General features: G+C 46.5%; 1 protein-coding gene across 3 annotated transcripts in view; it reads left to right on the plus strand.

Annotated features, from left to right (window-relative positions):
• palld (palladin, cytoskeletal associated protein) overlaps positions 1-26,682 on the plus strand; it is a 310,327-nt gene that overhangs the window by 117,840 nt on the left and 165,805 nt on the right. For all 3 annotated transcript variants that reach the window (XM_034180537.1, XM_034180538.1, XM_034180539.1), the window contains exons 3-4: positions 5,134-5,309; positions 8,264-8,330. In XM_034180537.1, coding sequence (XP_034036428.1) covers positions 5,134-5,309; positions 8,264-8,330 — 243 coding nt within the window. The remainder of the gene's footprint in view (positions 1-5,133; positions 5,310-8,263; positions 8,331-26,682) is intronic.

The following is a 26,682-nucleotide window of genomic DNA, read 5'->3' on the forward strand; positions in this document are numbered from 1 at the left end:
TTGATTTTTTTATTTTTTTAATTTTATTTTGTTAGTCAAGAGAGTTGGCAGATCACGGATCCAGTATAAATAGCTGGCGGAGCCTCCACACATCTGTCTCAATGTGCCGAAAAAGTGCTGATGTCCACGTCTTTTCACAATTCCTGTGCTAGTCAGACGACATACCGGATCAAGACAGCATCCAGTTTAGAAATGAACGGCACATTCCACTGTTACAGGAGTTTTTGTCATGGAAAGAGGAGCGGAGTTCCGCGCGTCGCAGTGGAGCCACATGGCGCAAAGCAATGCCGTGATGAAGCCTCACAGGACATGTTGGGGCATGTCCAGCTCATGCTCAATTTCTCGGATAATCGCACGACTGAAAAGCAACCGACAGCTGTCTGAAATCCACCTGAAAGCCATCCTGTGAGACCAACATGGAGGTGGTTTATGAACGTAATGAACGGCTCCGTGGCGCGTCCCTCTGCTTTTCTTTCCATGAAAAAAACTCCTGTAACAGTGGAATGTGCCGAAAAAGTGCTGATGTCCACGTCTCCTGCCTTTTTGTGAAAGTCAGACGACGTCCCGGATCAACAAAGCCTTCATGTTGGAAATGATCTGGTTGTTTCAGCGGGGTGTGAGCCTGTCGATCGGCGCTCGGAGCGCGGCGCGCTCTCAGCAGTTGTGGGCCGTCCTTAAAGCGGCAGTAACACTCCTTAATCTGTGTAATCCCCACAAAATCGTCCCTGAAAGCCATATTAATTTTCCGAACGGTGTCCACCTGGAGGTCTCTCTCAGTTTCTGGAAAAAAATTGATGCAGCAAAGCTCCAAATCGTTCAGACATTTATTCGCAATAAAAAAACGACGAGAGGGGTGGACTAGTGCTCACACAAAGCCTGCTCACAGGCGAATGACGCAACTGACAGGCGTGAAAAAACTCACGCATGCGCACGAAGGTTCAAGCTTGGCTGATGCAATCACACGTGATTCAAATCCATATGGTTTTTGAAAAAAATAAAAAGGTCGGATACTTTTCTAACAGACCTCGTACACATACACACATATATACATATGCACATATACACACTTCTTCCAGCGGTGCTTGAGTGCTTTGATTCCCTTTGCATAGAAGCTTTCATCTTAAGAGTCAAAATAGTCCTCAAAGGCAGCCATCACCTCATCATTGCTCCGATAGTGCTTCCCAGCCAAGTTTTTTTTCAGGTTTTGGAACAGATGAAAGTCCGAGGGTGCCAAGTCAGGGGAGAATGGTGGGTGATCTACCAGTTTGAATCCACACTCGTGGATAGTGGCCATGGCCACTGTTGACTTGTGAGCTGGGGCATTGTCTTGATGGAACAGCACCCCTTTTGTCAGCTTTCCTGGTCGCTTCTTTTTGATAGCCTCGCGTAACTGTCTCAGTAGGTTAGAATAGTACTGTTCATTTATGGTTTGTCCCTTTTCAAGATAGTCCACAAATACAATGCCCTTGGAATCCCAGAAAACTGAAGCCATGACCTTCCCCGCAGATGAAACGACTTTGGCCTTCTTTGGAGGTGGTGACCTTGGGTGTTTCCACTGCATTGATTTTGTCTCTGGTTCAAAGTGGTGAACCCAACACTCATCCTGGGTAAGAAAATGTTCCATATAATTGGCTGGATCCTCTTCAGATTGCGCCAAGTTTGCCTTCGACATGACTAGCCTGGTGCATTTCTGATCAGGCGTCAGAAGACGTGGCACCCACCGAGCTGACACCTTTGACATTCCAGGTTCTTCATGCAGAATGTGTTCAATTCTCTCACGGGATATTCCAACAGCATCTGCTAGCTGATTGTCGATCGTCTGTCGTCCATCACCATTTCATGAACAAGGTCAATGTTTTTCTGGGTTGTGGCTGTTGCAGGCCGCCCAGACCTTGGGTCGTCTTCAAGGCTCTCTCTGCCCCTCTTAAATTCAGCTGCCCACTTCTGCACTGTAGATATGGAGGGAGCTTCATCCCCTAATGTAGCAACCATATCCGCATGAATGTCCTTGGGCTTTAACCCCTTCTTATGCAGGTACTTAATCACACCGCAATGTCAGATTTTGTCCATTTTTGCCATTTCCCTCTACCACGAACTTCAAACTGGCTATGACCCACAAACTACCTCACAACCTGGAAGAAAATAAGCCTTAGAACTTTTCAGCCTACCCTCGTATATGTATATATGGGTGATTCTTAGACTACGGGCACTTATTATGTCCTTTGATCATATTGTATGAAAAACAGAAAAAAGGGGAAATTTCACACCTTTATAGTTATCTTTACAATGAAAGATCACAGATCTGTACACATGTGTACATGTGTGTGTATATATATATATATATATGAGAAAAAAGAGAGAAAAAAGATCTCACATAAATGAACTGGTGTTTTGTGATTAATAGCATGTACTTCATGAAACTGAAATAACACAGTCATAAACCTACAGAACCACGTGTAAAGCATTTTGTAAACCTTCTGTGTTTTTGTCCGTCTACCACGACTACCCTATGTGGTCCCCACACCCTTTCTTTTAGACTGCTGTGGTAATTGCCTTATTTTCTGCAAATTAATCGTTAAATGACTGTTAAGCAGATTAAATGGTAGTGTATTTATGATTTTATTTTTTATCCCTACAAGGTTAATGGAGTCAGGTAGAGGGCCTGCAAAATTTCTGTATCTTCATTTTATCCTTCCTATAACTGCCTACTGGTGGTAAATTTCTGTCCACCATTCAAAGTTATGCATGTCAGTCAGAACCAAATTTATCAGATTAATTTTTTTTTTTATTTGGAAAAAAAAGGACACCAACACCACAAAAAGTTATTAACTTGTTCCCAAATCATGAATATTGTCATAGTAACAGTTTTTCAGCCATTTGCAATAATATTACACATTCTGTGCAGTGATACTTGTACACTTGTGTACAACATCACTTGAACACTCATGTGCAATATTACAAAACATTCTTTCTGCACTCTAAAAAAGGAACTGCTGTCTCAATGAGAAAAAGTGATGTAACAGTTTGCATAGATTTTTAAAAGTTATTTCATCTTAGTTATTTCAACTTCTCGCGGTAAGTTGAAATAACTTTAAAGTTGAAATAAATAAAAAAATCTATGCAAATTGTTGCAACACTTTTTCTCCTTGAGACAATGTTTTTTTTTTTTTACAGTGTGCTTGTATATAGCGTAATCTATTCTACTGTATTTATTGTTATTCTGCACAGAACGTGACTTCTGTATTTTGGTAATTATGTTTCTTTTATCTTATTTTTGTGTATTTGCACTGTTGATCTGTCCCTGTAGCAACCAACAATATTCTTCACAAAATGGAGGAACTTTTCATGATGCCAGACTACCAGACAAATAAAAACAAGCAGCACTGGCTGTTGGTCACCAGACTTTGGCCATGGAAATGAAACAAGTTCATTTTAAGTTACGTTTAGCTTCAACATCACATATGTTGAAAGAACAGGTGCACAAATTCTTTCCTTTGAAGTTCCATATGTAAATTAATGTGGCCAGAGGGCCACATTCAAAAATTTGTGGCAATCAATTGCCACAAATTTTTGAGTTCATAAACTTAAAAGTCAATTGTTCCAAGAACTTAAAAGCTTCAAATACTGTATATGTTACTTGTACCTCATGATTACAATTAAATTAAAGTGTTCATTAAGTCCCATCAGCTGCTCCCTTGTTTTCCTCTCGGGGGTCGCCACAGCAGATCCGATGTGTATCTGCATGTTGAGCTGGCATAATATGTACACCAGACGCCCTTCTTGACACAACTCCACATTACATTAACAAGTGTGGTGGGGGGGGGGGGGGGTTTGAACCAGGAACCTTCTGCACCAAAACCTAGCGCACTAACCATTGGCCACTGCCCCTGCTAAAGTGTTCATTAAATCAACTTTAATATTTTCATATACGAGTGGTCCCTCGTTTATCACGGGAGTTACGTTCTAAAAATAACCCGCAATAGGTGAAATCCGCAAAGTAGCCAGCGTTATTTTTTACAATTATTATAGATGTTTTAAGGCTGTAAAACCCCTCACTACACACTTTATACACTTTTGTCAAACAGGCATTAACATTTTCTCACTTTTCTCTTGTGTGTAAACACTCTCAAAGTTCAAACCTTAGTAGAAAAATAAGACCAATCTGTTTTCAGGCCCAAACATTTGTTTGAGAAATAAAAATAGAACGCTTTCCTATAAATAATTATGATGGCTTTTAGAACTAACAAATTTAATTTTAACAATCAACCTACGAGGTTGGACACATAAGAAATTATTAATAGTGACTGACCAGTATTTCACAGTTCCTCTGATCGCGCGTCTTCGTCCTGGTGCCGATGCGCTGTCGCGTCTTTTTCCACTGAGTGACACCTTGGTGCAGGTGTCTTTTTCCGAGTGAAGAACACAGTTATGGGTAGTTGTTGGCGCTCTTTTTTCTTATGGGCAAGAAGATTCTTATAAACAGACACGCAGAACACAATGTGCATGCTCTCCCTTCGCGGTGCCGCGACTGGCCTGCTTGATGAGGACGCAGAACACAATGTGCTGCAAAAAAAAAAAAAGCATGCAAAATTGGACCAAATCTGCAAAACTGCGAGGCCTCAAAAGGTGAACCGCATTATAGCGAGGGACCACTGTATAATTACTTAATTCTTTTAAGTTGTGCTTAAATTATGCTTTGAAGTTTTGCTTACTTAATATACAGTTAGTTCAAGTCAATCAAAAATTCTGAGTTGAATTTATTTAAAAAGCAAGAGCATGTTACACAAACTTGAAATATTTGAGTAAGTAGAACATTTTCTTAAAACTTTGAGTTTTAAGAAATCTTAATCTTTTTAATTCATTTGAACATTCGGGTTTATAGTGAAGGGTGAAGTGGCTGGGCAAAGGGAGAGTACTGGGACTGGGCCAAAGAGATGGAAGAAATCTGCATAAGGATGCTTCAGTTACAAATTCTGACTCCTCAGAATTTTGCATATGACTTCAATTCCTACAGCAACAATACCTCTGTGAAGATCAATCATCATTTTGGGGTCTAAACAAGAGGGCAGAGAGGGATGACATCATGTGCACATCCTCTATTTAAAAAAAATTGCAAATTTCATCTTTTGTTAGGTGGTTCTGTGAGGGCCGTGAGCTGCACAACTCTCCTGATATTCAAATCTGGAGGGATGGTGACTTGCACACGCTGGTGATTGCTGAAGCATTTGAGGACGATACAGGACGTTACACCTGCGTGGCCTCCAACAGTCTGGGAGCAGACAACACCTCTGCTGAGGTCTACATCGAAGGTCAGAATTCAAAGCACATCATTTGGAGATTAGGATAAGGACTCTATAATGTTTTCCAGTCCAGAGCCTAATTATCACCTTAGCACTGTGTCTGTTATACACCTCTCCACTGTACACACAACTAATTAATTAAGTCTTGTGTTTACCAGCTTTTGATTGACACATATACATAAACTCATTGGTTACTTCATTAGGTACACCTTGGTGGGGTTGGGTTGAACCCCTTTTGCATTTACTCGTATAACTGCCTTAGCTCCTTGAATTTTTCACTGCATAACAAGGTGCTGCAAACATTGCTCAGACCTTTTGGTCCATAATGTAGTATCACACAGTTGCCACAATGTTGCACCACCTGCAGCCTGAACTGTGGGTGCAATGCAAGGCATGTTATCATGTTGTTTATGCCAGATTCTGACCCTAACATCTAAATGTTGCAGCAGAAATTGTAACTAGACAACATTTTCCCAACCATCGATTATCTAATTTTTGTAAGCCCATGGCCACTGTAGTCTCACCTTCCTGTGGCCAGTGAGTGTGCACATATAGAGTATGGCAGTATTCAAACAAATACTCAAGGTGATGTGCAGACTCAGCACAGAGTGCTCTGTTCATCAATGGGCTTGGGCAATGAGCTTCTTGGGATTCCATTACTTTTTCACAGACATTTTGGCATAAGGGATCATTTGGAGATTGGTCCACCAACTTTCTAGTTTCAGAACAACATGATTTAACAGCTGCACAATTGTCCCAAAGCAGTGTATATTCTTCTCATCAATATGTATAAGCTTTACTATTTTCCTTTTATTGTTTGTTTCCAGCATTTAAACAATCTGATTAAATCAAAATAGAAAAAGAATAACATCAGTCTTTGTTTGACATTCAGTTTTCATCGGGGATGTGTCCTACACTGTTCAATGGTTGTGTGGACTGGGGGCTGGGTAGGATTGTGGAAACCAACCACTTAGGTGCTTTTGTTGGTGAGGACAGGTTTGCTGATCTTGAATTCTCAGACGATGCTGTGATATTTGTGGAATCAATGGATGCCACAATTGCAGCACTTAAGAAGCTAAGTGAGGAATGAGAGTCTATGGGTTTGTGATTGCCCTAGATCAAGGCTAAGATCCCAGCTTTTAATGACTTCCTGGACAAGACCATCAGAAGCGTATCTGAATGTGGTGAAAGTGTCAGTCTTATAGAGGTATGAACGTATCTCTCATATCTCTGGATCCTTGGTCTTTGAGATTGAGAGACACCTGGAAAGAATCACTTGACAGAGTTGTTTGGCAGTGCTGATACCTTTGTAGGAGACTGTAGGTCCAAATCTTTAGGGTCCTGGTGCTACCTGTCTTACTTTATGGTTGTGAAACTTGGACATTGTGTTGTGGCTGGGGGTGCCTGGCTGCCTTTGTTTCTGTCTTCTGTGCTGTCTTTTGTTTTTCCTTCCAGGTGGTACGCGTTTAGGACTGAGTGGCTGTGTGGCTGAGTTTTCAGGACCTCACCCTGATCACCTGAGGCTGATCAAGTGCAGCTCGTCAGGACTCACAGCTGTGGTGCATCTACACAGATTGGAGCATGGTGGCATTTAAGTCTGGAGTACACAGTGTGTATTTGCCAGAGACTCGACATTGTGACCAGACGGGTGAGATGGTCGTCTCGAGAGCCATCTCATCATCAGTGGATGCAGAGAACGTCCAGGTTTGATGCATGGTCTGTGAAAGAGGAGGGGGTGAGGTCTCACGCTCGTCAGCACACTTCCTGAGGTACGTTAGGTTTTGTGACTAACATTTATACAGTCAGTAAATGTGGTGTCCCTCACACCTTATTGTATTGAGCTGTTATGTTAGTCGTTTAATCAGCTTCCACTGCAGTTGAGTTTGTGAACAGGGTGTTCCATGCCTGCAGGGTGGGAAGCTGATTAGTAATTAAGCCAGGAAGTGTTTGCTGTTTGTGAACACCTTTGAGCGGTCTCTCTGTGTGTGGAGTGTGGACTCACATGATGATTTCTTCTTTCACAGACTCGGTTTGTCGCGGCCACCTGGGGGGTGTTGGCGGGGTCCTTGGGTCCGAACAGTTTCTGGCTCCGGACCGTTAGTGCTGCTGGGAGCACACCGTTTCACCACCACGCCAGACCGCGCACTCTTTTGTTATATTTTCCACATCACTGTTATGTAATTAAATTTAGTTATCCTTTGTACCGTGCTCTGCTTATTTCATACTGGGTCCTTCAAACGCTGGTTGGTTCTCCGGGCTGCGTCCAATCACATAACACATTGACCAATGAACTAAGGCAATGACTGGATTTCTTTCATGCTAGGTGTCTTTGGAAGATCCTGGGTACTGCTGGAATGATGTTGTATCAAATGAACGATATGTAGGGACACTCAGATGAGGAGAGTCATTTGCATTGTGAGGGAGCGTCAGCTTCTACATTGTGGCTATGTGTCATGTTTCTCTATGTGTGATCCAGCACAAAGATGCATGAGTATTGAGAACCCCACTGGCTTGAGACAACCATGGGGCTGCCCACACTTCATCCAGCTGTAGGAGATAGGTGGTTATTTTTCAGAGGTGAGAATGGACTGATTGTCTGCCTGAGTGGTTGCCATCCAAGACACAAGGCAGTTCAATGGTGCCATGAATGGTGCAAAACACTGCACCAGCACATGCTCCCAGACTTGACTTGAGTGGTCTGATGTTGATACAGATTGCTGCTGTAGTGTGTGTCAGAATGTGTGTTGGATAGTGGGCACACTGCTGGTTTATGGCCATAAAAAGTTCAAAGGACAAATAAGAAACATTTCAAATACATAATTTTCCCATATATGCGGACATACGATACCTTTAAAAGAAAACTGCTTAAATTTTCCAATGAGGATTTTTTTCCTCACTATTGCATAGATGTTTGAAATGTGTTAGAAGTCTTGAATAATTAACTTCTTCTAATGTCCTTGCAGGAGCTTCATCATCAGACTCAGAAGGAGAAGGCACAGTGTCCAAGTCCAGATCAGGAATCATGCCTCAGTAAGTGGCTTTCAGCCTCTTTATGAACCCTGATATCTTTGAACTGTTCTTTTGCCAGGGTGGAATGATTGTACAGCATACATCATTTGAATTTATTTAGGATCTTCTCTAATCCATACAGGGTCAAAATTATACATACAGGGTCAAACATTTACATGCATTTACTTAAATCTTTTAATAGGTGGTGCTGAAGGTTCTACAGTGTCTTTTAATGTGACATGGCCAAGGCCTATTAACTCCTCGTTAGTGATCACAACTGACTACAACTGTTAGTTTCTTTTTGCCAGCATGAAATGGATGTGTTTGACAGCACTCATTGGACTGACCAATAGTCAGAACAATGGGAAGATTCAAAGAACTCATTGACAATCTAAGAAGGAGAAGTGTAAAGACACCCTGACACTTACACCTGATCCGCGCACTTGCACACACTCTGCAGTGCATGAGAGTAAACCCGTCTCAAACTTGTTGTAAACTGTGTGCAGCTTTGTGCAAGTGTGCAAAGAAAATTTTGAAATATTCAAAACCTCCATCACGCATTAATTATGTGAACTTCACATGAACATTACACAAACAATTCAAAAACACTGCGTGTGAATGCGAGTGATTGCGTCAACACACCCCATCACAGCACAGCTCATCTGAACGATTATAACGAGATGTTAAATTTATCATAAAAATACTTTTGCAGCTGCATACAAGAAGGAAAGAACATGCAACTGTTTTACAAAGTTACTACAATATAAACATGACAAATAATTACCTTTTAGACTGTTCCAAATGCTTTCTCCACCTCGTTCAGTGAGCCCGCTGTGATTCCGGAAGGGATTAGATGTGTTTTCAACAGCCATCTCGAAGAGAAATGATTAATCTGCTACGAAATAATTATTTTATATACGCAGCATCCAGCGCACAACATGTGGCATCCAGTGAAACAAAGCATGGCATCCAGCTGAGAACACAGCAGGTGGGATCAACACAGCGATGTGTGTGCAAGTGCGCAGATCAAAGTCATGCAAGTGTCAGGGCACCTTAAATTTATACAAGGTGGGAAGGTCTCTTGGAGTCATTTCTAAACAATTGCAGATTCCAAGATCATCAGTTCAAACAATTCTATATAAATGCAAGTTGCTCAGATGTGTCACCACTTTGCCAAGGTTTGGAAAAAGACTCAAACTGTCACCCTCAGATGAGAGGAAATTGGTTAGGCCAGTAACTCAGTGATGCGCAACTGGTGGAGAGTAGGCAGAGACACAAAATCACACGAAAATAGGTGAAAAGGCAATAATTTATCATGTGGAATCTCACTGAATTGTTTTTCCCGACACGTGCACCCATGGCGGCCGACTGTCCGCTGAATGTTGTCTGGAGTGGCGGCAAAAATATGACTGCAAATCTGGAGCAGTGCGCACACATAACACGCAGAACACACGCAAAAGTTGAGCGCCACTGGCGAAATCTTTGCAGGCACAAGGATGTGCACTCTCACGGATGTTTGCCACCACTGCTACGCTTGAAAATGTGACATGTTTGTGCACACAGTGCTCAGAATGAGTGTGGACTATTACACTGTTATTATGTGAAAGATGTTGTAAAAATTCCCCCGACTTTAGGCAGAAAAGGCACTGCAAATAATTATAAAATAATAATAACTAGATTATGATTAAAAAACAAGAAGAAAATTGTGAAAAAACACTTACAGACTTACAGACAGACTAATAATAATGATAGAATAATGATGACCAGGAGCTGCATCTCTCAACGTCATCAAAAATAAATAAATAAATAAAAAGAGGTAAACACAATAATCCGGTCTGAGGAGCTCATCCGTGGCTGGAAAGGATGCTTCCAGCCTGCTCACATACCTGCACAGGAAGTGGGTGTCAGTCGGCTGCAGGGCATGGTGGTTGGATGCTGTTGGACTCGTTCAGCCATTTCCAGAAGCGATGTTCCTCTCTGATCATATAAGAGGAAAAGTATGTGTCATACCCTCACACGTTGTCCACATGTTGCACAAGTTCTGAGTCACATAGACTAAGTGGTGAGGGGTGCGAGGTGTCCACCTGACGATTTGGCAAAGGAGTTTATAGTGCAGTTTTGTTTGTTTTTTTCAAAAATCAAGTGATGCGTGAGCGCCACTCTGCAACTGAGGCAAGGGGATGGTGAACAGCTGCGAACTTTGCACTGCACTGTGCAAATTTCCTCATGGATGCCATCTGCAGGCTGTCGCAGCCTGCAAATGGCATCCAGGCTGTTGCAGGCTGTGAGATAGCCTTAGGATGTTCAGGAACAATCCCAGAACAGCCAAGACTCAGGCCTGTCATGAACTAGAAACTGCTGGAACATCAGCATCACTGTCCACAGTAAAGCTAGTTTCACATCACCATGGCCTGAGAGGGTGTCGACCAAGAAAGAATTCACCACTGCTCCAAAATCAACACCTTCGAGCTAGACTGAAATTTGTTGCTGCCCACATGAACAAGTCAATTGTTTGATAATCAGACGAGAAAAAAGACCTATTTGGTCACAATGACAATGTATGTTTGGAGGAGTAAAGATGGCAATTTAAAACACTGTATCAACTGTCAAACGTGGTTGTTGTGTGGGCCGCTGAAGAGGAGGTACTGCTGGCCCACCACCACCAGTCGGCGCCCTGCTTGGAGTGCGGGCTTCAAGCATGAGAGGGCGCCGAGACAGAGAGTGACAGCTGTCACTCATTTACACCAGCTGTCACCAATCACCAACGTCCCTACAAAAGCCGGATTATTACTCCACCTCCTCGCCGAGAAATCAGCTACCGTCTAAGGTAATTCTCTGCTGTGATTAGTGTTAACTAATTGTTATGTGTGCAGCCGTATTCCTGAGGATTCAGTGTTTTTGGATTGGCGTGCAGTGAGAGTCTGCGACGTCTTCGCCTCTCACTCCATCCAAGGAGCCACTGTCAGGAGCTGCACGGGTGACTTTGTATCGGAGGTGGAGGTTTTCCCTCCTTGAAGATCTGTAGGTTATGGATTACTGGGTGTGTGGATACACACTCACCATTAACTGTTTTTCATCTTCTGCCAGCAGTACCAGGGTCTGCAACAGAAGACGGTGACCACCTGGGGACTCAGGACTTGGCGGCTCCGGTGTTCTTCAGGCCGTTGGTGGTGGAAGCTGTGTGGGTCCCGGCTCTCCGATCGCCAGAGGTCTCCTATCTACGAGCCGGCCCGCACGTCATCTTGTGTTTAATTGGCATTATCTTTGTCTGTATCCAGTTGTGCGTTTCACAACATTAAATTGTTACTCTTTGTCTTATCCATTGTCCGTTCATTTGCGCCCCCTGTTGCGGGTCCGTGTTACGACACCTTCCCAACAGGATTTCTCGGCCATTCGTCATGGATCCCGAGGGGCGTCAACCACAGCTTGAACAGCCAATGGGAGAACAAGGAGCGCAGGCGTCAGCAGGAGGCGTGGTAAGTGATCTGCAGCAAATCCTTACCGCTTTCACTGCTCAGTTAAATCTGGTAGCCGAGCAGAATGTAGTCCTCAATCGGAGGGTGGAGGCTCTCACCGCCAGAGTGGAAGCGCGCGACTCGAGCGCTGCTGCAGTGACTCCTCCTGCTGGCCCTGGGCCACAGACAGACATTCCACTGGCCGTTCAACAAACCCCCCCACCGTCCCCTGAAGCTTACATAAGCCCTCCAGAACCATACGGAGGCTGTGTCGAAACGTGCGCAGACTTCTTAATGCAGTGTTCGCTCGTTTTTGCACAGCGTCCAGTTATGTACGCATCAGATGCCAGCCGGGTGGCGTATGTGATTAATTTGCTTCGAGGTGAGGCACGCGCCTGGGCTACGGCGCTTTGGGAACAGAATTCGTGGCTCCTGACGTCATACGCTGCGTTTGTACAGGAATTCAAACAGGTGTTTGATCATCCCAACAGAGGCGAGACCGCCTCGAGCGTGCTGCTGTCAATGAGACAGGGGCGCCGAAGCGCAGCTGATTATGCAGTCGACTTCCGCATCGCGGCTGCGAGGTCCGGCTGGAATAATGTTGCGCTCCGCGCCGCCTTCGTAAACGGACTGTCTCCGGTCCTGAAGGAGCATCTGCTGGCTAAGGAGGAACCGCAAGATTTCGATGGGCTTATCAATTTGGTTATACGCTTAGACAACCGGTTGAATGAACACCGTCTGGAGCAGGCCGGGGGGCGTGGTCGGGCTCAAGCCGTCCCTCTTTCCTCCGGGTCCGAAAGGGTGTCGTCTTCCCCACGTTCCACTGCCAGAGGGCTCTGTGTGGCAACAGCTCCCCCTGCTGGCGAAGCTATGGACACGAGCAGGGCCAAATTAAAATCAAATATCAGACAAAGGAGGCTGGCCCGCGGGGAGTGTTTTTTCTGTGGCTCTTGTGAGCACAGGTTAAAAGACTGCCCAAACGATCAAACTCCAACGCCCATCCTTAGGAACTGGGTTAAGGGTGGGCCATAATATGTACATGGGGAAAACCCATAAATCAGCACGAATCCCACTAACAATCCCGAGTGGGGATTTAACCCTTCACGCCCCAGCACTGGTAGACACGGGGTCAGAAGGGAATCTGCTGGATAGCAGATGGGTCAGGGAAGTAGGGCTTCCTCTGGTGGCTCTGCCTTCACCATTGAAGGTGCGAGCACTAGATGGCACTCTACTCCCGTTAATTACACATCAGACACAGCCCGTGACCTTGGTTGTGTCTGGGAATCACAGGGAGGAGATCGTGTTTTTTGTGACACCTTCTACCTCCCGAGTGATTCTGGGATTTCCATGGATGGTGAAGCACAATCCCCGGATTGATTGGCCGTCTGGGGTGGTGACGCAGTGGAGCGAAACCTGCCACCGGGAGTGTCTTGGATCCTCGGTTCCACCCGGAATCACAGCTAAAGAGGAGGTCAAAGTCCCCCCCAATGTGATGGCGGTGCCCGAGGTGTACCACGATCTTGCTGACGTCTTCAGCAAAGATCTGGCACTCACTCTTCCCCCGCACCGACCGTACGATTGTGCCATCGATTTGATCCCGGGCGCTGAGTACCCGTCCAGTAGATTGTACAACCTCTCATGTCCGGAACGCGAATCGATGGAGACCTACATCCGGGACTCCTTAGCTGCCGGGTTGATTCGGAACTCCACCTCCCCGATGGGTGCGGGTTTCTTTTTTGTGGGTAAAAAAGACGGCGGACTCCGTCCATGCATTGACTACAGAGGGCTGAACGAGATTACGGTTCGCAATCGATACCCGTTGCCCCTGTTGGATTCGGTGTTCACGCCCCTGCATGGAGCCAAAATGTTCACCAAACTAGATCTTAGGAATGCGTACCACCTGGTTCGGATCCGGAGGGGAGACGAATGGAAGACGGCATTTAACACCCCGTTAGGTCATTTTGAGTACCTGGTCATGCCGTTTGGCCTCACTAATGCCCCCGCGACGTTCCAAGCATTGGTTAATGACGTCTTGCGGGACTTCCTGCACCGGTTTGTCTTCGTATATCTGGATGATATACTCATCTTTTTTCCGGACCCTGAGACTCATGTCCAGCATGTACGTCAGGTCCTGCAGCGGTTACTAGAAAACCGGTTGTTTGTGAAGGGCGAGAAGTGTGAGTTCCACCGCACTTCTTTGTCCTTCCTGGGGTTCATCATCTCCTCCAACTCCGTCGCCCTGGATCCGGCCAAGGTTGCGGCGGTGAGAGATTGGCCCCAACCAACAAGCCGTAGGAAGCTGCAACAGTTCCTCGGCTTTGCAAATTTCTACCGGAGGTTCATTAAAGGTTACAGTCAGGTTGTTAGCCCCCTGACTGCCCTGACCTCCACTAAAGTCCCCTTCACCTGGTCGGATCGGTGCGAAGCCGCGTTTAGGGAGTTGAAACGCCGGTTTTCGTCTGCACCAGTTCTGGTGCAGCCAGATCCTACTCGCCAGTTCATAGTGGAGGTGGACACCTCTGACTCAGGGATAGGAGCCGTTCTGTCCCAGAGCGGGGAGTCCAACAAGGTTCTCCATCCATGTGCCTACTTTTCCCGCAGGTTGACCCCCGCTGAACGTAACTATGACGTGGGCAATCGGGAACTCATTGCGGTGAAGGAGGCTCTTGAAGAGTGGAGACACCTGTTGGAGGGAGGTACGGTGCCTTTCACGGTTTTCACGGACCATCAGAACCTGGAGTACATCCGGACCGCCAAGCGGCTGAACCCCAGGCAAGCCCGCTGGTCCCTGTTCTTCGGACGCTTTGACTTCCGGATCACCTACCGTCCCGGGACTAGGAACCAACGATCTGACGCACTGTCCCGGGTGCACGAAGAGGAAGCCAAGGCCGAGTTGTCAGACCCCATCGAGACCATCGTTCCCGAGTCCACTGTCGTGGCCACCCTCACATGGGACGTGGAGAAGACCGTCCGGGAGGCCCTGGCAAGGAACCCGGACCCGGGGAACGGTCCTAAGAACAGACTCTACGTCCCACCAGAAGCCAGGGCTGCCGTCTTGGACTTCTGGCACGGCTCCAAGCTCTCCTGTCATCCCGGAGTGCGTAGGACCGTGGCAGTGGTCCAGCAGCGCTTCTGGTGGGCATCACTGGAAGCCGACGTCCGGGACTATGTCCAGGCCTGTACCACCTGTGCTAGGGGGAAGGCGGATCATCATAAGATCAGGGGCCTCCTCCAGCCCCTGCCTGTGCCTCATCGCCCCTGGTCTCACATCGGCCTGGACTTTGTCACGGGCCTCCCGCTGTCCCAGGGCAACACCGTCATCCTCACGATAGTGGACCGGTTCTCCAAGGCGGCCCACTTCGTGGCCCTCCCGAAGCTCCCGACGGCCCAGGAGACAGCAGACCTCCTGGTCCACCACATCGTGCGTCTGCATGGGATACCATCGGACATCGTTTCGGATCGTGGTCCCCAGTTCTCCTCGCAGGTCTGGAGGAGTTTTTGTAAGGAACTGGGGGCCACCGTGAGTCTCTCGTCCGGGTATCACCCACAGACGAACGGCCAGGCAGAGCGGGCGAACCAGGAGTTGGAACAGGCCCTCCGCTGCGTAACCTCCGCGCGTCCGGCGGCTTGGAGTGACCATCTGGCCTGGATCGAGTACGCCCACAATAGCCAAGTCTCATCTGCTTCCGGCCTCTCCCCTTTTGAGGCGTGTTTGGGGTATCAGCCCCCATTGTTTCCACTTGTGGAGGGAGAGGTCGGGGTCCCCTTGGTCCAGGCCCACCTGCGGAGGTGCCGCCGGGTGTGGCGGACCGCCCGTTCTGCCCTGTTGCAGGCCCGAACGAGGGCTAAGGCCCATGCAGATCGCCGGTGTTCCCCGGCCCCTACATACCAGCCTGGGCAGGAGGTGTGGTTGTCAACTAAGGACATCCCACTGCAGGTTGAATCACAAAAACTCAAAGACCGGTTCATCAGACCTTTCCCTATAATCAAGATCCTCAGCCCGGCCGCAGTGAAGCTGAAACTCCCAGCTTCACTGCGGATTCACCCAGTGTTTCATGTCTCCAGGTTAAAACCATACCATGCCTCACCACTCTGCACTCCTGGACCCCTACCACCTCCTGCCTGTATCATCGACGGGGAGCCGGCATGGACTGTTCGTCGGCTCCTGGACGTCCGTTGGAAGGGCCGGGGTTTTCAATATCTGGTGGACTGGGAGGGGTACGGACCCGAAGAACGCTCCTGGGTGAAGAGGAGCTTCATCCTGGACCCGGCCCTCCTGGCCGATTTCTACCGCCGACACCCGGACAAGCCTGGTCGGGCGCCAGGAGGCGCCCGTTGAGGGGGGGGTCCTGTTGTGTGGGCCGTTGAAGAGGAGGTACTGCTGGCCCACCACCACCAGTCGGTGCCCTGCTTGGAGTGTGGGCTTCAAGCATGAGAGGGCGCCGAGACAGAGAGTGACAGCTGTCACTCATTTACACCAGCTGTCACCAATCACCAACGTCCCTACAAAAGCCAGATTATTACTCCACCTCCTCGCCGAGAAATCAGCTACCGTCTAAGGTAATTCTCTGCTGTGATTAGTGTTAACTAATTGTTCTGTGTGCAGCCGTATTCCTGAGGACTCAGTGTTTTTGGATTGGCGTGCAGTGAGAGTCTACGACGTCTTCGCCTCTCACTCCATCCAAGGAGCCACTGTCAGGAGCTGCACGGGTGACTTTGTATCGGAGGTGGAGGTTTTCCCTCCTCGAAGATCTGTAGGTTATGGATTACTGGGTGTGTGGATACACACTCACCATTAACTGTTTTTCATCTTCTGCCAGCAGTACCAGGGTCTGCAACAGAAGACGGTGACCACCTGGGGACTCAGGACTTGGCGGCTCCGGTGTTCTTCAGGCCGTTGGTGGTGGAAGCTGTGTGGGTCCCGGCTCTCCGATCGCCAGAGGTCTCCTATCTTCGAGCCTGCCCGCACGTCACCTTGTGTTTAATTGGCATTATCCTTGTCTGTATCCAGTTGTGCGTTTCACAACATTAAATTGTTACTCTTTGTCTTATCCATTGTCCGTTCATTTGCGCCCCCTGTTGTGGGTCCGTGTTACGACACCTTCCCAACAGTGGTGGTAACATCATGTTCTGGGGCTGTTTTGCAGCCAGTGGTAGTGGTGCATTGCACAAAGTATATGGAATAATGAAGAAGGGGGACTATCTCCAAATTCTTTAACATCACCTCAAATCACCAGCTAGAGACTTGAAACTTGGCTACAATTGGGTGTTCCAGCAGTGCAGTGATCCCAAACACACATCAAAACTGGTTGTGGGTTGGATAAAGCAAGCTAGCATTAAACATCTAGAATAGCCTTCCCAAAGCTCTGACCTCAACCCTACTGAAAATTTGTACACAATGCTTAAAAGCCAGGGCCATGCAAGGACCAAATGCAAAATTCTGCCAAGAAAAGTGTTCAGATATTCAGCCAGAATTATGCCAGATGCTTGTTGATGGTTTCCAAAAGTGGCCAGTTGTGGTGCAGCTTGTGTGTTTATACAGTTGTAATCAAAAGTTTACATACCCAGGCAGAATTTTTTTTTTTTTTTTTTTTTTTGGCCATTTTTCAGATAAAATGAATAACACAAAAACTTTTTTTCATTCATGGTTAGTGGTTGTGTGAAGCCATTTATTGTCAAACAACTGTGTTTACTCTTTTAAAATCATATTGACAACAGAAACTACATACACACACCATTTCCTAATACCCTGTATTGTCCCCTTTAACATCAATGACAGCTTGGAGTCTTTTGTGATAGCTGTGGACGAGGCTCTTTATTTTCTTTGATGGTAAAGCTTGTCATTCTTCTTGGCAAAAAGCCTCCAATTCCTGTAAATTCCTGGGCTGCCTTGCATGAACTGCATGTTTGAGATCTCCCCAGAGTGACTCCATGATACTGAGGTCAGGAGACTGAGATGGCCACTCCAGAACCTTCATTTTATTCTGCTGTAGCCAATGACAGGTTGACTTGGCCTTGTATTTTGGATCATTGTCATGTTGGAATGTCCAGGTACGTCCTATGCGCAGGTTCTGGTGTGATGAGTGCAAATTTTCCTCCAGTATTTTCTGGTAACATTCTGCATTCATCCTGACAAATTTTGACCAGGTTTCCTGTGCCTTTGTAGCACACACATCCCAGAACATCTGTGGTCCACCTCTGTGCCTCACAGTAGGAATGGTGTACCTTTCATCATAGGCCTTGTTGATGCCACTCCAAATGTAACACTTATGGTTGTGGCCAAAAAGTTAAATTTTGGTCTCATCACTCCAAATGACTTTGTTCTCTGTGCTGCTTGACGTATTGTAAGTGGGATGTTTTGTTTCATTTGAATAGTAATAGTTTTCTTCTGGTGACTTGACCATGCAGCCCATTTTTCGTCAAGTGCCTCCTTATTGTGCATCTTGAAACAGCCACACCACTTAGTTTTTTGTGGGTTTTTCTTTGCATCCCGAACAATTTTCAAGGCAGTTGTTACTGAAATCTTTGTTGGTCAACTTAACTGCAGGCTGGTTCCAACAGAATCCCTAATTTTCAATCAATAAGCAATTTTAATACTGCTTTCCCTTTTGCTTGCCATGTGACTCAGAAACCAAAATCATCAGTGCAGCACTGGATGAAAAATGCAAGGGTCTGTCAGGAACCCAGAAACTCACTGACCTCTTATACACACACTGATTACAAGAAAACAGATCATAGGTGAGGATGGTTACTTTTTGTAGCCATTCAAATACATTTGTGTCAACTTTTGTGCATGTTATCAGGCCAAAATCACCAGGGTATGTAAACTTTTGATCAGGGTCATATGGGTAGTTTCTGTTGTCATTATGATTTAACAAAAGTAAACACAGTTGTTTGACAATAAATAGCTTCACACAAGCAGTAACCATGAGTGGAAAAAGTTTTTGTGTTATTTATATTCTCTGAAAAATGGCAAAAAATCCAAAATTATATATATATATATATATATATATATATATATATATATATATATATATATATATATATATATATATATATATATATATATATATATATCAGGCTCGGTGTTGACAACTGGCTGGACACAAATGCAGAACACAAACTCACCGAACTGTAGGCTTAACTCTTTTACTGGGTTGAGTAGCAGGGGTCGGTACATGGTAAGGCAGTCAGACAGGAGCAAAAGTACAACAATTATTAGGCGAGAGACATGGTCGAGGAAAACTAGCAGGTGGTCACAAACACAATGAGGCAACACGAAGCAAGGCAATGGTACAAGAAAAGGCTGGAAAGAAGGCTCTAGGCACATCGATCTGGCGAAGGACCAGAGCAAAGAGAGCGTCTTAAATCCACCCAAGTGATGAACAGCAAATCAAGGACAGGTGTGAGGGGAGGCAACTAGAACAGGGGTGTGGTCAGACAAAGGGAAACGCCCACCACCAAAAAAAAGACAGAGAGAACCCAAGCAGAAAGCAACAGGCAAAGAGCCGACAACCCCCCCAAAAATAAGACAAAATATACAATAAAACAGAGCACAAACCCAAAACCTGACAGTACCCCCTCCTCAAGGGCCGACCCCCGACGGCCCAGGAGCAGAAGGATGAGCAGCACGGAAGTCCCGGATCAGAGCGGGGTCAAAAACAAAATGGGAGGGAATCCACAATCGCTCCTCGGGGCCGTAACCCACCCAGTCCACCAGGTACTGGAACCCCCGGCCCCGCCGCCAAGAGGCCACCAGGCCCCACACCGCGAAGGCGGGCCCACCGTCCACAAACCGGGCGGGAGGCGGGGAAACGGCAGGAGGGCACAAAGGGCTGGACCTAACAGGCTTGAGATGGCTAACATGGAATGTGGGATGAACTCTCATAGACCTAGGGAGACGGAGACGGACAGACACAGTATTAATAACCCTGGGCACGGGAAATGGGCCGACGAATCTGGGAGCCAATTTGCGGGGCATGCCACGAAGAGGCAGGTGACACATAGACAGCCAAATGCGTTGACCCATGGCATAAGCGGGTGCCACAGACCTCCTCCGATCAGCAGCCTTTTTATACTCCGCAGACGAATGGAGAAGTGCCTTCCTAGCCCGCTCCCAGGTTCGTCGGCATCGCAGGATAAGACTCAGGGCGGATGGCACCGGGGAGTGGAAGTCTGTGGATGAGAACAGAGAAGGTGGATGACCATACACTACGTGAAAAGGAGAGAAACCGGAAGAGGAAGTGGGGAGACTGTTCTATCCAAGCCAATTGTGATGACCAGGTAGTGGGATGCTGAGATGAGAGGATCCGGAGTCCCTTCTCCAACTCCTGGTTAAGGCGTTCGGTCTGCCCGTTGGCCTGGGGATGGTAACCAGAGGTGAGACTGGCGGTGACCCCTAGCAAGCGGCAGAACTCCCTCCAGAATTGCGAGACGAACTGAGAGCCGCGGTCAGACACTATGTCTTGTGGAAGACCATGCAGTCTAAAAACATGAATTAACAAAGCTTCAGCAGTGTCTTTCGTGGAAAGTAGCTTGGCCAGAGGTATAAAATGAACCATCTTAGAGAGTCTATCCACCACTGTCATTATCATTGTGTTGCCCTTTGAGGGTGGTAAACCGGTAACAAAATCTATGGTTATGTGTGACCAGGGGCGTACAGACACGGGTAACGGCAATAAGGTGCCCGCAGGGGGGCGCGTGGATGTCTTGTGCATAGCACACACTTGGCAGGCGTTAACATATTCAGTTACGTCAGACAACATGCGTGGCCACCAAAATTGTTCCTTGATCACGTACCCTGTTCTCTTGATACCTGGGTGGCACGAAAACCGGCTGTCGTGTGCCCAACAAATTACATCACCCCTAAGAGCTGAGGACACAAATAATTTACCGGGTGGACACCCGGGGGGGCACGGTGCATCGCCCTGCGCTGCTTTAACCCTGGATTCAATCTCCCACGTAATGGCGGCCACAAAACATTTATCCGAGAGGATGGTATCAGGCCCCTCCAGCGTGTCAGAGGTGTCCCACTGCCTGGACAGCGCATCCGGTTTACCGTTCTTTGATCCTGGGCGGTAAGATAAAACAAAATTAAATCGGCTGAAGAAAATGGCCCAACGAGCCTGCCAGGCATTTAATCTTTTGGCTGTGCACAGGTACGCAAGGTTTTTGTGGTCAGTCCAGACCAAAAAGGGTTCTTGTGTCCCCTCCAACCAGTGGCGCCACTCCTCCAAGGCCACTTTTACCACCAGCAGTTTGCGATCACCAATGCTATAGTTGCGCTCAGCTGAGGTAAGCTTCTTAGACAGGAAAGCACATGGATGTAATTTAGTATCAGAGGCCTTCATTTGGGAAAGCACTGCCCCGAATCCCACATCAGAAGCATCTACTTTGACCACGAACTGCCAGGCGGGGTCAGGAAGGAGTAGCACGGGGCCGTGGTAAACCGTTGCTTTAGGTTCCGAAAAGCTTGGTCACACTCGGGGGTCCAGTGGAATGACCGCAGTGAGGAAGTTAAGTCATGTAACGGGGCTGCGATCGTACTAAAGTTACGAATAAATTTGCGATAAAAATTTGCAAAGCCCAGGAACCTCTGTACGTCCTTGTGATTGCTTGGGACAGCCCAATCTCGAACCGCCGCGATTTTCCCAGGATCCATCTGGATCTCGCCCTCCGAAATTATGAAACACAAAAACGAAACTGTGGAGCGGTGGAATTCGCCCCTCTCGGCTTTGACATAAAGATTATTTCGGAGCAGGGTCTGAAGTACAGCACGTACGTGAAGCTTATGGGATTCATTATCAGGAGAAAAGATTAAGATGCCATCGAGGTAAACAAAAATGCATTTATTCAGATACTGCCGTAGCACGTCGTTGACTAAATTTTGGAACACTGCGGGAGCGTTAGTCAGACCAAAAGGCATCACCAGATACTTGTAGTGACCAGAAGGAGTATTAAATGCAGTCTTCCACTCATCCCCAGAGCGGATTCTCACCAGGTGATACGCGTTACGCAGATCGAGTTTGGTGAAGATCTTGGCCCCCTCTAAAAGTTTGAATGCGGAGGACACGAGCGGCAAAGGATACCGGTTCTTTATGGTTATTTCATTGAGGCCCCAATAATCTATGCAAGGGCAGAGGGATTTGTCGTTCTTTTCAACAAAGAAAAACCCCGCCCCCGCCGGTGAAGATGATGTACGGATTAAACCTGCCTCGAGGGATTCTTGGATATATTCATCCATTGCAGCACGCTCTGGAGCCGAGAGGGAGAATAATTTTCCCCGTGGAGGAGTAGCCCCCGGAAGGAGCTCTATTGCACAATCATATTCGCGGTGGGGGGGCAAGGATTTAGCTTTAGGTTTGCTAAAAACAGCACCTAAATCATGATAACAGTCAGGAAGACCTGCAAGATCAGGAGTAGTACTACACTGAGTAGGGACGGGCTGTATCAGACAGGAACTCTTGCATGTGGGCCCCCAAGCCTCGACTTTCCCCTTGGTCCAGTCTAAACTTGGCTTATGGCGTTGTAACCAAGGATGCCCCAAAATTACCAGGTGAGTCATATTGTCAAAAATATGGAAACTAATGGATTCTGAATGGTTTTCCTACATAATCATACGAACTGTTTGGGAACGGTGAGTAATTTGGCCCAGCTCATGGCCGTCCACCGCATGCACTGCCAAAGGGCGTGAGAGCTTATATAATTTAAGGCAGAGGGACCTGGCAAGAGAAGACAGCAACATGTTAGCATCAGAGCCAGAATCAATGAATGCAGGAATAGATAATGAGGTGTAATCAGAAACCAAATTAATAGATATCTCATTCTGTGGGGAGGCAGAGGAAATAGAATTTTGACTCACCCACAATACCACTTTCGGCGGCGTTGGGGCACCCTTTACAGAACAATTGGTGACCAAATGACCTGACTGTCCACAGTAAAAGCAAAGTCCCTCCACTCGGCATCGCTCTCGTTCTTCAACTGTCAGGCGGGTCCTGCCCAACTGCATGGGCTCTTCCAGACCACTGTGGGGCGAGCTAGAGCTGGACGGGTTGAGAGCGCTGGCGCGAACGGGAGGCGTAGACGAGTGCTGGGCATGGAGACGCGCCTCCCGGCACGGCCGGTCCAACAGCCGTCGATCAGTCCTGATGGCAAGCGTGATGAGTTGATCCAGATCTTCTGGCAAATCGATTGCGATTAACTGATCCTGGATGTGGTCGGCCAACCCCTGGATGAAAACATCGTGGAGTGCCACCGGGTTCCACTCACTTTTTGCCGCTAGGATGCGGAAGTCTATTGCGTAGTCGGCCACCCGGCGGCTGCCTTGTTTCAGCCTCATCAGAGAGCGCGCCACCTCTTGCCCCAGGGAAGTATGTTGAAATACCTGCTGTAAGGCGCTGGTGAATGCTGGCAGAGAGGCGCAAGCGGCCGAATTACGGCTCCATTCTGCAGTGGCCCACGCCGCGGCTCGACCAGAAAGGTGAGAAATCACAAACGCTATTTTTGTTCTATCTGTTGGAAACATGGGTGCCATCAGTTCAAAATGTAATTCGCACTGAGTAATGAACGGCTTCACGTCCCCGGACTCCCCGGAATAATGTTCTGGCCGGGAGAGCTGGTTGTAAAAACTCGGAGTGGCTAAGGAAGCCGATGGAGCGGCGGACGGTCCCGTAAGTGGGGCACTAACTGGAGCCGCATCAGTAGAAGCCTGATGTTTCATGGTTGCTAAGAGCTGCTCCATTTGCGTGCTCAAGGAGGACATGAATGAATCCTGGTGTTTAGCCAAATCGCTAATCCCAGAGGCGAGAGCAGCAAGCTGGTCCTCCTGCTGAGCTAACTGCTTACTGTGGTGGCGAACCGCCAACTGGTATGCGTTTGTGTCTGCTGCGTCCATTGTTGGCCAGATTGATCTATCAGGCTCGGTGTTGACAACTGGCTGGACACAAATGCAGAACACAAACTCACCGAACTGTAGGCTTAACTCTTTTACTGGGTTGAGTAGCAGGGGTCGGTACACGGTAAGGCAGTCAGACAGGAGCAAAAGTACAACAATCATCAGGCGAGAGACGTGGTCGAGGAAAACTAGCAGGTGGTCACAAACACAATGAGGCAACACGAAGCAAGGCAATGGTACACGAAAAGGCTGGAAAGAAGGCTCTAGGCACATCGATCTGGCAAAGGACCAGAGCAAAGACAGAGTCTTAAATCCACCCAAGTGACAAGCAGCAAATCAAGGACAGGTGTGAGGGGAGGCGACTAGAACAGGGGTGTGGTCAGACAAAGGGAAACGCCCACCACCAAAAGAAAGACAGAGAGAACCCAAGCAGAAAACAACAGGCAAAGAGCCGACAACCCCCCCCCACCCCCAAAAATAAGACAAAATATACAATAAAACAGAGCACAAACCCAAAACCTGACAATATGACCCTGTATGTAAAGTTTTGTCCCTGTTTACATTAGAAAAGGTCCAAAATTCAAATTCACATTTGCTCAACTAATTCTTGTTTTTTAAAGTAATTAATGATGTTTGCTGTAGAATTATTCCACCCTGACAACAGAACAGTTCAGGGAAATATTTAAAATCCAAAATTAACATGACACTCATAACCATGATGAGTGTATATAAACTTTCCACTACAACTGTACATACCATATCAAAGTAAGGGTTGTATTTTTTTGGGGGGGTGGGGGTAGCAATATATCTGAGGAGTAAATGGTAAAAGGTAAATGGGCTGCATTTATATAGCGCTTTTCCAACTGCATCAGACGCTCAAAGTGCTTTACAATTATGTCTCACATTCACCCCGATGTCAGGGTGCTGCCATACAAGGCGCTCACTACACACCAGGAGCAATAGGGGATTAAAGGCCTTGCCCAAGGGCCCTTAGTGATTTTCCAGTCAGGCGGGGATTTGAACCCATGATCTTCTGGACTCAAGCCCAACATCTTAACCACTAGACCATCACCTCCCCCAGTAAAAGAAACAAAGTGAATAAATGCTAACGTGCTAGAAGGATGTGTCGTAAAGAGACACAAACAATCTTAAAAACAGAGAAGAAGCCCCAGGACAAGTTTAACTGACAGTCTGAGTAACAGGCTTCAAAAATGTTTCCAACATGAGGGCGAAATTGGTGGGCTCCAAAAACAGGCAGCGACAGGTGGCAGGACCTTACACAGGAGGCAAAAGCATCAAGTTTAAGTCAGTAATGAGAATCAGAAGACAGACCAAAATACTGATTGATGAAGGCTGAGTTCCAGACAAGTCAGAACTGGAAAATGTCCAACCTCTTATTTGGAAAAGGTTCTTTGGGACATCACTTCACGTTGGAGCTCTGACTGGAAAATTCAGATAAAATGAATCAAACTGAGAAACAATCATCTTTCAATAAATTAGCTAAGAACCAAACAAAGGATTTTTGTTGTATGAGACTGAAATAAATGATGTCAAATGGTTTGTGTGTCACCGATATGCTGAGTATCTGTTTACAGCTTGTACATTCAACACATGGTTATTTACTGTATGTCCCTAAAAAAACCCAGAATATATATATATATCATCCACTGAAGTACTGCACTAGGATGTGTATTGCATGATTACATGTCGTAAATATTTGAAATATTTGTACATTGCATTGATTCACGTTTTAAAAATCTAAATATTTACCAGTGTTTTACTTCAATATTAGTGTTGTATATATATATATATATATATATATATATATATTTACCACTGTTTTACTTCAATATTAGTGTTGTATATCTATCTATCTATCTATCTATCTATCTATCTATCTATCTATATATATATATATATATATATATATATATATATATATATATATATATATATATATATATATCATCCACTGAAGTACTGCACTAGGATGTGTATTGCATGATTACATGTCATAAATATTTGAAATATTTGTACATTGCATTGATTCACGTTTTAAAAATCTAAATATTTACCAGTGTTTTACTTCAATATTAGTGTTGTATATATCTATCTATCTATCTATCTATATATATATATATATATATATATATATATATATATAGATAGATAGATAGATAGATAGATAGATAGATAGATAGATAGATAGATATAGATATCTATCTATTTATATATATCATCCACTGAAGTACTGCACTAGGATGTGTATTGCATGATGTCTGTTGTGTGGGCCGCCAGAAGAGGAGGTACTGCTGGCCCACCACCAGAGGGCGCCCTGCCTGAAGTGCGGGCTTCAGGCACGAGAGGGCGCTGCCGCCGGACACAGCTGGGAGTGACAGCTGTTACTCATTACTTCCTGACAGCTGTCACTCATTCTTCATCATCTCACTCCATAAAAGCCAGACGTCATCTCCACCTCATCGCTGAGATATCGTACTTCATTGAAGGTAATATCCTCAGCCGTTTTGTGTTACAATATATCTGTATATTGTGAGTGTTTGCAGGAGTACCGGTTCCTCTTTCTGTGGAAGCTGAGTGAGTGCAGGACGGCACTCTTTTCCCCTGAGGAATCACTGCGGTACTCATCACATATTGAGTGAGAGGTGGAGGTGGCATTCCCACCGTTGTTGTTACTGGGTGTACACACACCCACACTTGACTGTCTTTGTTCTCGCCAGCAGTACCAGATCCGACAGTCGGAGACGGTGATCACCTGGGAATTCGGGACTTGGCAGCTCCAGTATTCACCAGGTTCGGTGGTGGCGGAAATCGTGTGGTTCCGGCCCTTCTCAGGACAGACGTCTTCTATCCTCGAGCCTGCCCACACGTCACCTTTGTACTTTGACTGTAATCATATTCTGAGATTGTCTGTATATTCGTTGTGCACATTTCACAACATTAAATTGTTACTTTTTGGCTCATCTATTGACCGTTCATTTGCGCCCCCTGTTGTGGGTCCGTGTCA

This window comes from Thalassophryne amazonica, chromosome 10 (genome assembly GCF_902500255.1).
Source record: "Thalassophryne amazonica chromosome 10, fThaAma1.1, whole genome shotgun sequence".
Taxonomy (NCBI): domain Eukaryota; kingdom Metazoa; phylum Chordata; class Actinopteri; order Batrachoidiformes; family Batrachoididae; genus Thalassophryne; species Thalassophryne amazonica.